We start from the raw sequence: 17,567 nt of genomic DNA, 5'->3' as shown, positions 1-17,567 counted from the left end.
GAATAATCATGGGAGATACGCACTAGTGCACACAATGCTCATCCAACTGTGCTTTAAACTGATTCAATGTATCTACATTCACAACACACAGGCAATGCATTCCACTCACCAACCACTCTTCATGCAAAGAACCTTCTCCTCACTCCTCTGTTCACTCTACTTATACAGTTTCCAGCGATGGCCTCTTGTTCTGCCCCCCCCCCTTCTCCCATTCTATGAAAGGTCTCTTCCATGTCAACCTAATAGCAATCCCTGACTAGGTTATCTGTCTCAATCATATTCCTCCTATTCATGAGGCTCTGCAACTTACATTCTCTTAATCTGTCCTCACATTACACATTCCAAAGACCACTGAACACTTTTGTGAATTTTCTCTTGACTCTTTTCAACATATCCACATCAGTATGAAAACCCAGCGACCAAATCTGTGAACATTGGATCAAAACATTGATTGAACTCAGAGGTCCACTTACCTGCCCATTCATGAAATCTACTCAAGTCCTCCTAAGGCCATAATATCAGCTTGTCTCTGCATTGCTCTCCCCAATTTTGCATCATCTGCATATCACTAGTTAAACCCTTTCCAATATCATTAACATACAAATTGAATACAAATACAATGGTCCCAAAACTGACCACAGCAGTACACCACTAGTGTACTGCTGTGGGATACTGCACCCCCATATACAACTTTATGATACCTATTTGATAGCCAGTCACTGATCCAACTCAGAAGTCTGTTATCCAATCCCATCTGTTTTCAATTTATTTAACAGTTTGTCGTGTGGCAGTCTATCAAAAGCTTTTGCAAAATCCAAGTACACCACTGTATATGCATCGTTCCTGTTCAAGATATTTGTCACCTTGTTATAGTACATAAGTAAGTTAGTAAAACATGATCTCCTTTTAACAAACCCATGCTGATAATCACAGAGAATAGTGCTGTTATCAACCCATTTCTGTATCCTCTTCTCACCAATCACTCTAGTAACTTCACCTCAACTCCAGATATACAGATTGCCCAACTTGAAGCCACAGTCTTATCACTACCTTTATGCAGTGGAACAATTTTACCCTCCTTCCACTCCCTTGGAACCTGTGCTGTTAAACAGTCATACAAATGCTACTGCCAATTCCCTGGAACATTCCCTTAAGAAGCGTGATGATATGCCATAAAATCCCATTGCCTTATTGACATCAAGATTATTTATTTCTTCAAATACCTACTGCTCACTCACAATTAAGCCATCCTCTCCTATGTCTTACACACTTACATTCCTCAAGATTCCACGCTGATCAGAATAAAACACCCTTATAAATTGATCACTGAATACCTCAATGTCTTTTGCAGCAGTTACCATTCTACCATTTTCATCCATTAGCATCATATTACCATAATCATTCTTCCTGCTACTTGCAACATATCTAAAAACTCTCTAGTGTTTATTTTTTTGTCTGATTTTCTAATTTCTGCTCATAATGCACTTTTCTTTACTTACAAACTGAGTCAGTACGTACAAACTGGGGTGCTTAAGGGTCAAAGCCGTATAACTGAGAGGAGACCTCCACATAGCCTTTAAAGGAATGCGGAGAACCGACCAGGGCTTCCGACCTAATGTCCAATCCTCACCTTCTCGTGGTGCACCCTGTTGGATATCTACTTTGATACTGAACGGACGAGGATGGGCTGGCAATTTGGGATTTAGCTGACCAAATTGTATTCTTATTGGTTAAACCAAAATAAAAAATGATGGTACAACATGACAAAATTTCATGCCGGCTGGGGCATCGCCCGGTTAAACAAGGCCCCCGTTGTTTTCGCCAGGGAACCAGGGCGAACAGCGAAAAGTCAGCTACTGGAACAAATCTGAAAACAAACCCCTACTCAACATCACCAGAGTTAAAGATCGGAACTATCAATGTAAGAAGCCTGAATGGCAAAGAAATGGAGCTAGCTGAGGAATTAGATAAGTCCAGATCGACATAATAGGGGTGACTGAAACAAAAAAGACAAAAACTGGTGAGATCTTTCTGAGCAATAAATACAAAATGTTATATTCAGGCAATGACAATCAAGGAAAAAGAAGGAGTAGACATAGTATTCAACACTAAATACGAGGCTAATCTTCTTGAATGGCAATCAGTCTCAAGTAGAGTAATGTGGGCAAATATGAGAATGGGGAACTGGACAATGAGACTTATTTGTGCCTATGGTCCCACAGAAGGTTCTACTAAAGTAGAAGTGGAGGAATTTTTTGATGCTTTAGAAAAAGCAACTGACACAATGAAAAACAAAAAGTTGGTCCTTGTTGGGGATCTAAATAGCAGAGTAGGAAATGATTGTGAGACATACAAAAATATTTTGGGAAAATTTGGAGAAAAGAGCAAAGCTAATACTAATGGCAAATACCTGTTGGATTTCTGCTCAGGACATGGACTGGTTATTACTAACACCATGTTCCAACATAAAAATGTGCACAAATTCACATGGAGAGAAGAGGCTAGAAATAAGAAAAGTCTCATTGACTATGTTATTGTTGATAGTGATGTTTTCTCCATGGTGCAGGACACCAGAGTGTACAGAGGATTTGAAATTGGAAGTGATCACTATTTAGTCTTGAGCAGGATAAAATTGAATTTCATATTGAAAAGAAATGTAAGAAAGTTTTAAAGCGAATAAAAGTTGAGCAGCTCTCAGATGTGAACTGTAGACTAAAATACACAAAGATTATTGAAGAAAAAATGAAAGAGTTTGAGAACAGGAATCAAACCTTGGAGATTCAGTGGCAAACTCTGAAGAAAACATTGATTGATTCTGCCATAGAGGCATGTGGTGAGGTTGTCTGCAAGGATAAAAAAATCAGAACTCCCTGGTGGACACAGGAAGTTAAAGAGGCAGTGAAGGAAAAGAAGAAAGCATATCAAAAATTCCTGTCAAATAAGTCAGCTTGTGCTCTTAGAGAATATAGAGACAAATGCAAGAATGCTAAACACTGTGTAAAACTAGCTAAACAAAAGTCATGGGAGGACTTTGGCAAGAATATAGAAAATAAATATCAAGAAGGTGGCAAAATATTCTGGAGGTTGTTGAAGAAGCTTAGGAATGGAGGAAAGAGTGCTGTAAAAGGAGTTAGAGATGATAAAGGTGACATGAAAACAGGAGAAAAAGATATCCTTGAAGTATGGAGTAATTACTTTGAAAAACTGCTAAATGAAACAAGCAGTGATGACAGCACAGTGGTAAAAAACACTGACCAGGCATGCAGTCAGGAATACATATCCATACTTGAAGTAGAAAAAGCCATCAAAGGCTTGAAATATGGAAAGGCAGCAGGAGTAGATGATATTCGACCAGAAATGCTGAAGTATGGTGGTATAAAAGTCTTACAGTGGCTGCACTGCATAGTTCAGAAAGCCTGGACAGAGGGACAAATTCCCGATGATTGGAGTAGAGCTCTCATAGTACCCATATATAAAAAGGGAAATAATACTGAATGTGAGAATTACAGAGGTATTTCCCTACTGAGTGTTCCTGGCAAGATCTATGCAAGTATACTTGAGAAACGGTTGAGAAGAATTGTGGAAGAAAAGCTTGGTGAAGAACAAGCTGGATTTAGGCCAAATAGAGGCTGTCAGGATCAGATCTTCACTTTATGACAAATAGTCGAGAAAGCATGGGAATATAACAAAGATCTGTATTTAAGTTTTGTCGATTTGGAAAAGGCATATGACAAAGTGCCAAGAGAGAAGCTATTCAATATGCTGCAGTTATATGGTGTGAATGGGGCATTATATCAAGCAATACTTAGTCTTTATTTGAGTTGTAAGTCAGCAGTTAGAATTGTAGGAAGTACAGGAAGATGGTTTAATGTTAAATCTGGTGTGAGACAAGGATGTACATTATCCCCTCTGTTATTCATTATCTATATGGATCACATTATGAAGGAAAGTGGTATTAAACCTGATATCAAAATTGGAGATGTTAATGTCAGCTCTTTGCTTTATGCGGATGATGTTATACTTCTAAATAAATCCGCTACAAGTCTGCAAGCTTCTTTGATTAAATTGAATAACTGTTGTAATAGATATGGTATGAAGGTCAGCAATAAAAAGACAAAGACAATGAAAATAGGCAGAATCATTGAAAATGTCAACTGTGTTGTGAATGGAGAACCTGTGGAACAAGTAAAACATTTCAGCTACTTAGGCTCAATTTTTACTGAAGATGGTAAATTAAATATAGAAATAGACAACAGAATCAGCAAAGCTGGTATGGTGGGAAGTCAATTGAATAAATTCATATGGAATAAGAGAGAAATTAGTCGGAACACTAAATTAGCTGTATACAAGACAGTGTTCAAACCAGTTTTAACTTATGGATCTGAGAGCTGGGTCAGAAGTAAAACACTTGACCAAAGACTAGAGACCGCAGATATGAGAGTCCTGAGAAAGATTAGAGGTGTGAACAGATGGCATCAATGGCAATATCATATTAAAAACGAGGATATTAGGAAAGAACTTGACATTGTCAGCATCCAGGAATGCGTTAGCAGAGCTAATCTCAGGTGGTATGGTCACTTAAATAGAATGGGAGAGAAAAGATTAGCAAAACAAGTGTTCTCTGCCAGGTTGTCAGGAAAGCGACCCAGAGGAAGACCAAGATATAGGTGGATTGATACGGTACAAAGTGCCTTAGATGATAGAAATATAAGAGCTGATAATGTTGGAGTCTTGACAAGTAACAGACTGATTTGGAGGAAAATTGTAGATAGGAAGTTAGTAATGATGTAATTTTTTCATGTAGTACTATCATATCCTGTACACCCCTTGAGGGTACATGGCAGGAATTTGATGATGATGATGATGATGACAAACTGAGTCACTCTCCTGGTTTGTTCTTTATACTCTTCATGTAACTGATTATCACCATTATTCATCTTAAGTATTATTTTATTATTTAGTATTATGTATTATTAAGAACAACATGGCTTTGAAAACCAGCAATAGAATTTGTATGTTATATTGCTGGTTTTCAAAGCCACAGGTTGAGGTACTGCAAAAAAAAAAAAAATCATAATAATGGAATGCCCAACACATTACATAATCTGTTACAAATACACAATGTAAGAGGGAAGCTATAGAATGCATATCCTACTGTTTCTAATCTGTAACAGATGTCACAGATACCACCATTTGATGGCATTTACTGGAAAGCAACCATATTAAATTCTTCAAGCAAGATCCCTCCTGTTAGGGTATCCTTGGAACTTGAATAAATTATTAAAATGAGTATAATTTTTAGTATTCAACTGATGAAGAAGTTTGTTGAGGAAGTGATCAAAGATTTCTTTATACCAAGTTCTGCTGTTATGAATGGAAAGAATGTCAGTGCCAGAATGCTGTAGCAGTTCTAGAGTTAAACACAGAATACTGTAGCATTCTGAAAAAAAATCAGCTTATGTGCCATTGTAATCCTTTATTCCAAAAAGTGGGAGATGAAACCCAGGTAGTACCAAAAAAAGGAGGTGCACTGGAATTGAATACTGAGAGTCCTAAGCCTTCATTCTTCTTTGACAGTTGAAGAAAGTATTATTCAACTGTCAAAGACCTCCATGGGGTCAAAAGACTCATTGCAGGTGGCAAACAATATTATACATAAAGCCCATCAAACTGTACTTTAAACTCATTCAATATATCTGCATTCACCACAATGTCAGGCAAGGCATACCACTGACTAATCGCCCTCTATGCAAAGAACCTACTCCTTATGCACTGCTCACACCCTCATTATACAACTTCTAGGTATCACCTCTTGTTCTATCCCTTTCCCAATTCTACAAAAAATTTCTTCCACATTAACCTGGCAACTTAAATGTCTCAATCATATCTCTTCTCTTTCCCCTATTCACAAGACTGTGCAAAGACTGCATTCCCTCAATCTGTCCTCATATCCCACATCTGAAAGGCAAGTTATGACCTTAGTCACTATTCTCTGGACCCTTTCCAACATATCATCATCACCATGAAAACCTGGGAACCATATCTGTGCAAAATAATCCATACGAGGCCGATCAAGGCCTAATACAATGGAACCAGAACCTCATTATTTGTATAAGTTAAGGTCCTCACATTGCCATAATCTGATGCGATGTCTTCACAACTTGTGCATTGTGACCTCTGAACTTCAGCTCCTTGTCCACTACCACTCCAAGGTCCCTTATCTCCTCAACTTCCTCCAAAATTTCCCTACAAAGTGTATAGTTTGCATCCCATTGTTGCCTACCACATTTCAGAACCTTACACTTGGCAACATTGAACTGACAGTTACATACTGTTGCCCACTCATACAATCTATTCAAGTCCTCCTGTAAGACCACAACATCTGCTTGATTCCTAATCACTCTCTCCAGTTTTGCATCATCTGCAAACTGCTGTATATCACCAGTTAAACCTATCCCAATAGCATTAATATACAAATTAAATAATTTTTCTTTTTAACTTACTGATATTAGCTGGACCAAAATATTTGAAGAGGATTACTATATGCTTGTTTTTCTTCAGCTTCTGTAAAGTATGTAATATTCATTATGTACAGCTGAACCTGAAAGATTATGGTTTTAAGTACTATGGCTTTAGAAGAAAAGGAAAGTGGTCCAAATTTCCAAGCTTCTAAGATGCCAATGTTTTAGTAGATAAGTTCTTAAACTGGTAATATTGGAAAGGTGGAGAGAGGCATCCTAAATATGATAAGAGGTTCTCTCATTGGACTACCTCTAAGATCCAATCTCCCAAAAACCTTTAATTTGTCATGTCAACATTGGCAGTTAGTCCAATGATTTTGTTGATTTTTTTCAAAATACCAAAAAATATGTATGTTGAATCATTATTGCTCAAAGTGCCTCCTACGACATGTCTGCAGATGCTAATACTTTATTTTCTTTCATAGTGGAAGCAACTGTTATCACTTACACATCATACAAATTATCAACTTTCTTAAAAAAACATCCTAGACCCAATGTAAAGAGCAAGAGACTAATAGAAGACAACCTTGCTTGACTCCTTTTGGAATTCTGAACAGGTCTGATAAGAACCATTAATAGGATCATGTGGTTGTATTAGCATAGGCTCCTTTAATGATGGATAGTAGCCTTTTGCCTACACAATTTGCTGGAGGATGTGGAACAGAAAGGGATGTTGGACATTATCAAATACTGGAAGTAGGATTCAACAAAAGCGTTGCCATTGGTTTCTTCAGGCTAAGCAGAATAGACCACACAGCAGAAATAGATTAAATTCTACTGCTCAGCTTGAAACACCATATACCTATGTGCTTTTGATTATGTATCTCATTCCTGCTTTGAGCTTGTAGGTGATAATGCTAAAAATTATCTTGTTAGTCAGTATTAGATGAAGAAATAGGCTTCCAGCTGTTGATTAAAGTATGATCTCTATCAGGTTTTTGAAGTGTGCTTTTTTTTTTTTGGATGGTATGTAACAGTACGTTACTGGCACGTTTATTAACAGTGACACACATGGCTAATAGGTGCAGTATGGTTTAACTTTCAACTTTTCCTGCTAGAAAAAAATGTGTACTAGCACTCATTATTTTCCAAAAAAGAGGTGAGCTTTGGAATGATGATTTGCTACAAATTCACTTGGGATGTGACCTGTAGAGAGAAAAGAATATAACTAGAATGGGAAGAATAAAATCTCAGGCCTCGAGGTAAAGTAATATCCCTAGACCATCAAGTATCTGGGATTTTCTTGTCTGGCATTCTTTATAGGCTGTAGTAATTTCAGCTGCTGCTGTGATGGGACTGAACAGGAAAGGCATTAGAATTCCAAGAGTTATAGTTTCCCATAGTGCTATTGTCTTCAAACACATCTTAATAGTGATTTTGAAAGAAGAGAGCCAGACACAGAAGAAATACCAAGATTGAATTAATGCAGAAGTTATACATTCCCAATATACTAGTTAAAAGCCATATCCACTTATTATTAAACAATAATACTCTGGATTATAGATAGTTGTAGAAATTTTTTTTCACTTGGTTTAAATTAAACTTGCCACAAAATTATATTCTTGTTTAGTCCTTTATCTAAGAGTGCTTTACAGTATGGAATACTAAGGCAATTGATGTGAAGTCAACAGCCTCAATATAACAAATAATTTCATCATGAAAATACTTCATGCACAAACTATCAAGTGCAAATAAACTCTGTTTGTTTACACTTAGGTATAAGATTAAAACAAGAATATAATTTTTTGCAAGTTTAATTTAATTTGTAATCAAGTGAAAAAGCTTTCCACACATGAAATTTAAACACATATTAAATACTTCAACCATATGCACTGTAGTTACCATGTACCATTTACATCAACCAGTACTGACCTGACATGCTTATGCTATCTTTCTTATACTTTTTATACTTTGCATAAGATACGCCTTGGAATTTTATTATTGTTATTATTATCAACAGACCCCCATGGAATCAAGAGACTTATCGTGAGAGGTCTCACTCTCACATGAACATAGAATATCTGTATTCTACATATGATCATCAGATCTTCTATGAAAAATCTCATCCACATTATCTGTTGAAAGTCAAAAGTTTTTTTTCACCTGGTAATACTATAAATTACAGATGCTAAGAAATTATATTCTTAGTTTCATCCTTTATCCAAGTGTAAGCAAACAAAGTTTACCTGTGAAATGATGAGACCTTGATAAAGGTTGAAACCAGTCTGGGTAGTGGCCCTTCCGATAAGGCACAAACATTACACATGTCCATAAGGATATGTGTATTGCATTGTAGGATACTAAGGCAACTGATGTGAAGTCATTAGCCTCTATATACAAGTAGTCCAGTTGTGAAGTTACTTCACGTACAAACTTTATTTGCTTGTACTTAGATAAAGGATGAAACCAAGAATATAATTTCTTGGCATCTTTAATTTATTGTATAACTGAGTGAAAAAACTTTTAAACATCCATATTTAATCCAGAGTACAGTGATACCTCGGCTAACAAGTGACCCTGCTAACGAAGATTTTTTTCACTATTTTTCGGACTCAGTTAACGAATGTTTTAGTGGATGCGCTCAACATAAAGCAACAAACATGAATAATCCGGTCATTCCAGGAGCTTAAATGAGCTGACCACATCAGTTAGGACACTTAATGCTGCCTGGAAAAAGTTATGGCCAGACTGCTGCAAGATAAGAAGTGCTGTTTCCAGTGATCAAGATGCTGAAGATACTGCTGAAAATGCTGACATTATAGATAAGATAGTCTCTTTGGGCAAAGCATTACATTTGGAGGTAAATGAAGAAGATGTAGAAGAATTAGTTGAAGAACACTCAAAAGATCTGACAACAGAAGATCTTGAAGAGTTGAAAAAACAACTGAATCAGGAAAGAGACAAGGAAGATAAAGAGTGCTCATCAGAGGAACAGGATAGCAATAAAAAGGGAAGAACGACAACAGGTGACATTAAATAAATGCTACACTACTGGGAAGAGTTTCAGTCTTTGGCTATAAAGTGGCATCCCAACAAAGCTGAAATGAACAGACTTTGTGCCTTGGTTGAAGACAAGTGTCTGAATCACTTTAAAAACATTCTGAAAAAAAAAAAAGAGAAGTTCATTCAACTTTGGACAGATTTTTGACTTCTCCTTTAGCAAAGAGACAGAGGCCAGCTAGTGAAGAAGAAGAATAGACTTAACTTGAATAAACTTTGAAAATTTGGAAGAATAGTAAAAACGTTGTGTACATATTTTCAGTTTAATAAAGTGTATATAATAGTGTAAAGATCGTGAGTTTTTCATTCTACTTTCAATTCTCCTAAATCTAATTGGGTAGCTGTTGATCTCAGCCTTTGGTGAGTTTTTGCCCTTTTATAGTGTGATTTTTACTATTTTATAAGGCTTATCTTTAAATAGTAGGCAGCTTCCAGAACAAATTAAATGATTTTCTATAGAAACCTATGGGAAATCACGTTTTGGCTAACGAATGTGATTCCGGAACGAATTATTTCGTTAGCCAAGGTATCACTGTACTTTAGTAATAAGGTGTGACACCTTTTTGACTACTTGTACATGGAAATATGACCTCTGTATTACTTGGTATCACTTCTGAAGTTTGGCTCCCACTGATGAGACTTCAATAAAGGGCAAAACCATAAGGGTAGTGGCTCTTCCCATAATGCATAGCATTATACATGTCCATAAGTCCATTATACATGTCCATCGTTGCTTACCAAATCTCAAAACCTTACACTTGGCAACATTGAACTAACAGTTCCACTTACTTGCCCATTCATGCAATGTATTCAAGTCCTCTTATTACAATTATTATTTTCAGGGACAGCATGGTTTTGTGAAGGGTAGGTCATGCCTCAGTAACTTACTCATGTATTATAATACAGTGACGGCTGAACTGGATAAGGGTAATGGGTTTACGGTGATTCTACTGGACCTTGCTAAGGCCTTTGACAGGATACCACATGGAATTCTAATCAGTAAATTGCAGCATATGGGGATGGACATAGGGTTGGTGAGATGGATAGGAGTGTGGTTGACGGAGAGATATCAGAGAGTGGTTTACTCAGGAGTAGAGTCCACAAGACGGCCTGTGACTAGTGGTGTGCCACAAGGATCTGTTCTTGGACCACTGCTGTTTAATTTGTTCATAAATGATATAGGAAAGGATCTGAGAGGAACAGTTCATTTGTTTGCGGATGATGCGAAGTTGGGTAGGGCAATAGTGAATGCAGATGACGTCAAAATTTTGCAGGATGATTTGGATAGATTGGAGGTCTGGGCTAAGGAGAATGGATGTCAATTTAATGTGGCAAAATGTAAGGTTATGCATTTTGGGGTGAAAAGATTGGCGGCAGTTTACTGCATTGGTGGAACCGTGCTCCAGGAAATTGATGAGGCACGAGATTTAGGAGTGTTGGTGGATAAGGAATTGAAATTTAGGGGACACATTGCAAAAGTGGCCAAATCAGCTCATCAAATCACTTGGTTGCTGAAGAATATGTTGACAAGCAGAGACAAGCAGGTTATTGTTCCTCTGTATCGAGCCTTGATAATACCCCATCTCGACTACTGTGCTCAGATTTGGTCACCTAGGTTTCTTCTTGATGGGGAGGAGGTGGAGAGGATCCAGAGGCGAGTGACCAAGATGATAGCAGGTCTGTGGAATGAACCTTATGAGAACAGGTTGAGGATTTGTGAGTTGCAAAAATTGGTTGATAGGCGGAGGAGGGGAGATATGATTGAGACATTCAAATTACTGAAGGGTTTCTATAAAATTAATTCAGAAGATATTTTTGAGAACAGGGCTGGTTGTGGGAGGACTAGGGGACATCCATGGAAACTGGGCAAAAGTGTGGTTAGTAAAGGTGTTAGAGCTGGGTTCTTTACTTTTAGAGTAGTGAATGAGTGGAATGCGCTCCCTGAGTCTGTGGTGGATGCTGTGACAGTGAATAAGTTTAAGGCGAGGTATGATAGATACTGTATGAATGTCAAATAGTTGTGATGAATATGATTTGGGGCCTCCCTCAATGAGTCTAATGACTCCCTGGAGTTGCCCATAATAATAGTAATAATAAGGATATGTGTGTTGCATTATGGGATACAAAGGCAATTGATGTGAAGTCATTAGCCTTTATATACAGGCAGCCCAGTTGTCAAATTACTTCATACACAAAATCTGTTTGCCTACATTTGGATAAAGGATGAAACCACAAATATAATTTCTTGGCATCTTTAATTTAACTCATCCAGGTTAATCTGGTAATTACCCATTATCAACTTATACATCTTGATCATGTTTCCCATCTTCTTTGTATTCCCTAGACTCTGCAATTTGCATTCTCTCAATCTGTCTTCATATTCCACATTCCAAAGACTAGAAACACACTTAGTTTATTATCTCTGAACCCTCTCCAACATCTCATCATCCTTTTGAAAACCTAGCGACCAAATCTGTGCACAGTAATCCATATGCAGTCTGATCAAAGCCTTGTACAATGCAATCAAAACATCCTTACTTCTACAATTAGTGTTCTATGCATCATTCCCATGATCTGCGTGTTGTCCTCACAATTTCAGCAAAATATCCAGAAAATTTCAAGTCCCCTATCAAACAATCATCGCCCCAGATCTTTCATCTCCTCCACTTCCACTAAAATATCTCCACCAATCTCATACTCTGTATCCCATCTGTGCTTCCCAAATTTTAACACCTTACACTTTGCAACATTAAACTGACATCCCCACAAACTCGTCAATTCAGTCAATCAGTCTATTTAGGTCTTCTTGCAAAAAAGCTACATCTGTTCAACTTCTCATAACTCTCCCCAACTTTGCATCATCTGCAAACAACTGTATATCACCATTTAAGTCCTTTCCAATGTCGTCTACATACAAATTAAACAAAACGGTCCCAAAACAGACCTCTGTGACATACCACTATTGACTTTCCTCTTCTGGGATATCACTCCCCCCATAAGCAACCTGAAGATAATGATTAGAATTCCAATCTCCAATCCAGTGCACTAATTTATTATCCAACCCATCTGTTCCAATTTAACAACTAGTTTGTTATGTAGCAATCTACTGAGAGCCTTTGTAAAATCTAAATATACTACTGTATGTAGCATCTCCTTTGCCCAATGTATTCATCACCTTGTTATAATAAATATGCAGATTGCTAAAACACGATCTTCCTTTAGCAAACCTATACTGTCCATTAAAGAGAATTCTACTGCTGTCAACCCAGTTCTGAATCCTTGTCGCCACTAGCTTCTCTAAACACCTTGACCAAAACTCCAGACAAGCATATTGGCCTAAAATTTGAAGCCTTAGTCTTATCATCCCCTTTATTGAAGTGGAACAATTTTGCCATCTTTCTACTCTTGAACTTGGGCTAATCTAAGACTCACGTTAAAAATGTACATTAAAGCTGTTGTTAACTCCCTGTAACATTCCCTCAAGACACACTGTGATATTCCATCAAGTTTACTAAATTCCTCATACACCTCCTGCTCACTCACCATCATTGGTTCCTCCCTCATTCTCACTGCTCTGAAGTTTTGCATTATGTTACAATCACAAGGATGGAATACTTTAATAGACTGCTTATTAAATACCTTTACTGTATCCTCCTCAGTATTTATGATTTTCCTATCCTTCTACTGGCCATATATCAAAAAAATTTCCTGGGATTTCTTTTAGCATCATTTGCTAACTGCTGCTCATACTGCACTTTTGCTACCCTTATGAAGTGAGTCAGTCATCGTCCATGTTTGCTCTCTGTACTCCTCACATAACTGATTATCTCTACTAATCTTGTGCCACCTCCACAATGCCTTTTTCTTCCAGATTGCACACTTCACCTCTTCACTCATTCAAGAAAATCAAGCAACACTGATTTCCTTCCCATGCAATTCCTCATTTCATGAAATTCATTCTCTCTTCATTCCAGTATATATTACCATAATTGAAATTGCCCATAATGATCACATTTTCTTATTAGCCAGACCAGTTTGTCTACACATTTCCTTCCCACTGTCTTATTCATTACCAGATCTATAGCAATACCCTACTAAACATTTTATCCTGTCCACCTCCACTTCACACCATACTGCTTCAAAACCACTGTCAGTATATGCTCCCTTCATCTCCACCCTAGATGGGCCCAATTACTCTTATAACAACATCAATATTACTCCTCCTCCCTTTTTGCTTTATCTGTCTTCACGAAAAACTACATATCCCTCCATCTCTATACCTGTCAGAATGCCATCCTAGTTCAACTGTCTCACTTATACCAACAATTTTTGGACATTGATCTCTATCAATGCTACAGTTTCATTTCCCCTGTTTTGAATATTTCTAGCATTTGTAAACATACACACTAGTTCATTTCTGTTTCTATAACAATTCCACTAACCCCACTTCTTGAATATGACTCCTCCAATCCCCCCCCCACCACCACATCCATTCCTGTCTATCATCACTGATATTATGTTCCTTCCCAGATCTAAATGTCATCCCCCACATCCTTGACTCTTAATCCTTTCTTGTACACACACATCTACTCCTGAAACCATCATTTACACTTTTCATACAGTATTCCCCTGTTCACCCTTACCTCCCTCATTTCCCTGTCCACTCTGCATTCGTTCTCTCTCTCTCATTCTCTTCACTCATGCCACTCACCTCTCCATTCACAAACTTGTCTACCTTACTCTCCTACTCTTCCATAACACTTTTGCTTCCCTCAGGTCTTACATTTACTTCCATCATTCTCTCTCTCTCTTGCAGCAACAGTTTCTCCAACTGAGCAACATGCTGACAACCCCACACTGTTATCTTTCACTCTCCTTAACAGCCTCACGACATTCCTCCTTACATTCTTCTTGTTACCAGTCAAATCATTTGTGCCAATTACCACTACCAACTCTTTTGCTCACATACTTCTCTTATCTAATGCTTCAGCCACTCTGTTCATTCTACCTCCCAGAAAACAGACCATGTGCACTTTTTCACTCACCATCATCAGATATCCATACGCTGTCACTCTCAAATCATTCAATATTTCTTTCAAATCTTTTGTCCCATCTTCTTCAAGTTCCCATGGAAATCCATAACATAATACACAGACCCCGAGATAATCCACTCAGCTTTCTTCATACATTTAATCTCTTGCCTCATCTTTACCAACTCTGCTTTCCTATCTTCAATTAGTTTTTCAATGCCATTTATGCAAATTGTATTTTCACTACTTTGCACATCCACTGTCTTACTGCTCACTGCTGGCTCTCTTGCCACTTACCACTGCTAACTTGTCACCATCACACTGTCTTACCAACCAACATCACTAACTCATTGCCACTTTCACTTGCTGTCTTGCCATTACCATTCAAGCACTCAGCTGTACCGTCAACTCTGCTTACTCCTATAGCTTTATCCATGATTTTTTGCCCATTACCGCTTACACTCAATAATATCTCATAATCCATAAGTATGCTACACTTCTTACACTCTTAAACTCTTTCATCTTTCCTATTAATCCTCTCCACATAAATATCTTTAATCTCTTCCAAAGAATACAAACTGCATTCATGGCATCTCACCATTTTTGAAAAAACCATGCCACTTTCATGCTGTCTTATGATTCACCACCATTTTATTCATGCTTATAGATGCACACAAGAAGCACAAAAGAAATTTAATAAATATAGAATTATAACTGCACCGAACACTGCCTACTGATTACAACTATCATACAACAATATTTAAAAAAAATAATTATCACTATTGCCACATACAATTTTAAAATTTAAACTTATCTTTTACAGTAATCTTGCCAAACATGCCTGAAAGGCTTGATGCTTGTAAGATAAAAGATGTTTATAAGTTCATTCAGCATTAACAAACTTTTGAAAAACTATTTTGTTGTTTGAAAAATTGTATTTTTTGCAACAAATCATTTTATGTAATAAGAGCATTGCTTCTTTATGTTACTTAAAAAACTACATTCAAATTTGTTTACTGGTATACCTGTCCTGATTACAGCAATAAATATCATGAAGGCTAACTAGGATGACATTCCAAACCTATGGTTAGGTTTTCAGTTATAAAGCGATTCTTTTCATGCATGTTTCAATGTATATAGTGTAAACAAAATAAAATATGCACCATATCATTCTTTTCTGTTATAATTTAAAGACTAATAAAATACTTACATGAGTCGTGCACAACTTGAAATGAGTGCTAAGCTTGTATCCTTTGTCTAGAAAGAATTCAGGAGTATCTAAATGGTTCTCTGAAGCAATTCTTTTAAGTCCAAGTAGATACCTATCAATTCCAAATCCATTAAGAGCCTATAATTTGAAGAAATCACTTAAACTGCTGCCACAAGATATTATAATTTTTTCTAATATAATATGACACAAATACAAAAAATGGAAAACAAGTTATTCAAAAGTAAGTTTATTCTAATTACTCTAATTATGAGTAATTAAATTAAAATCAACTTTGAATGCAGCTAAGTTTTAACAATACAACAAATGAAATGAATCATTTCTGCGAGTATATATTAAAAGGCAAACATACCTGTGCAGCATATAATTTGTGTGTCTTTGTCGCTTGGTACAGAGCTGCTAGTTTGTTATAAACAGATGAAGAAGAATCCATCATCACCTTACAGAACTGTACAGATTCTATGGATGTTGACCTTATAGCTTCTGTTCTACCATGGAGAAATCTTCGCAGTGTAGAAGCTTCATAAACTGCTGGCACAAATCCATGAAGGCTTAATAGATAAATAGAATTTGTGTTTTTAAATTACCAAGTGTATAATTAAGCAAATTTATAAAATATAATAAAAATGGGAATGTCATTGTATTTCATGTCAGTGACATATCAGAATATGTTTGTTGCCAGCAAAGATTGGTCGATTGGTAGAGCCTCTGCTACTAATGGCTCAGCAAAAAGTTAAGCAAGTTTGCGTGTGGTTAGTAGTTGGAAGCAGAAGTGTAGCTAGGGAGGGGTGGAGGGGGTGATCCACCTGGGGCAGACCTTTTGAACTTTTTTGAGCCTTTTTGAACTTTTGCAGTTAATTCTAAAATACAGTCTCTAGAACTCATTTCAAAATATTGTAATACTACTGCGAATTTTCCTCACAATTGCTGTAAGTGTTGCTAGTTGTGAGAGGAGTTTTTTCTAAATAAAATATATGAAGAATTACCTACATTCTTATGAAACAGACTTCGCCAATGTCATCGATGATTTTGCTAACAGAAAAGCAAGAAAAATAACATTTTAGACTGTTGAAATTAAAGTTTTACTCCAAAAATAAACATAGTGTTTTAATTTATTTCCCTATATATCATTTTGACTTTTTGTAGTATTTTTGGTGTGTATTGAGAGAGGCAGCAAACTCAGGTACTGCCCCAGGCAGCAAAAGCTCTAACTACATCACTGATTGGAAGGGGTTCAATCGTTCGATGCAGTTGGCACACTCTCCCTCAATGAGTCTTTGGACTCTCTGGAGGTGTCACATAATAATAATAATAATAATAATAATAATAATAATACATCCACATACATCCAATTCATTGTTTACATGGTAGATTGCTTCCAGAAAAATCTGTGTAAATGAAAACTGTGCAAAAAAGAATACAGTGCATATGAAAAAATAGAATGGTTCCAGATGTGAAAACTTGATACGAACAATAAATTATTTTCAAACAAAACATATGAAAATTATTGAATAAAATACCTTTGTCGCTTGGTACAGAGCTGCTAGTTTGTTATGAACAGATGAAGACAAATCCATCATCACCTTACAGAACTGTACAGATTCTATGGATGTTGACCTTATAGCTTCTGTTCTACGATGGAGACATCTTTGCAGTGTAGCAGCTTCATAAACTGCTGGCACAAATCGGTTTTAAGCGAGGTTTTTAATTTGAAAGTGCTGCTATTTAATTCTTCTAGTCATGCTGAAGACAAGGACGTTTAAATCATCAAAATCGGCTAAGTGATAT

At 36.8% G+C, this 17,567-nt stretch overlaps 1 protein-coding gene across 2 annotated transcripts in view; it reads right to left on the bottom strand.

Annotated features, from left to right (window-relative positions):
* The window catches only part of LOC150103849 (carnitine O-acetyltransferase-like), a 38,404-nt gene extending 21,342 nt beyond the window's left edge, over positions 1 to 17,062 (bottom strand). For both annotated transcript variants that reach the window (XM_090396555.1, XM_090396556.1), the window contains exons 1-2: positions 16,132 to 17,062; positions 15,762 to 15,899 (exon numbers count right to left, since the gene is read on the bottom strand). In XM_090396555.1, the coding sequence (XP_090252681.1) occupies positions 15,762 to 15,899; positions 16,132 to 16,215 (222 nt within the window). In that variant the 5' untranslated portion in view covers positions 16,216 to 17,062. The remainder of the gene's footprint in view (positions 1 to 15,761; positions 15,900 to 16,131) is intronic.
* Positions 17,063 to 17,567: the final 505 nt, after the last annotated feature.

This window comes from Typopeltis vanoorti, chromosome 8 (assembly GCF_054136105.1).
Source record: "Typopeltis vanoorti isolate ZY-2024b chromosome 8, IOZ_Tvanoo_1.0, whole genome shotgun sequence".
Lineage (NCBI taxonomy): Eukaryota > Metazoa > Arthropoda > Arachnida > Uropygi > Thelyphonidae > Typopeltis > Typopeltis vanoorti.
Note: the sequence above shows the minus strand (reverse complement) of the source record. Positions and strands in the feature narration are given on the sequence as shown.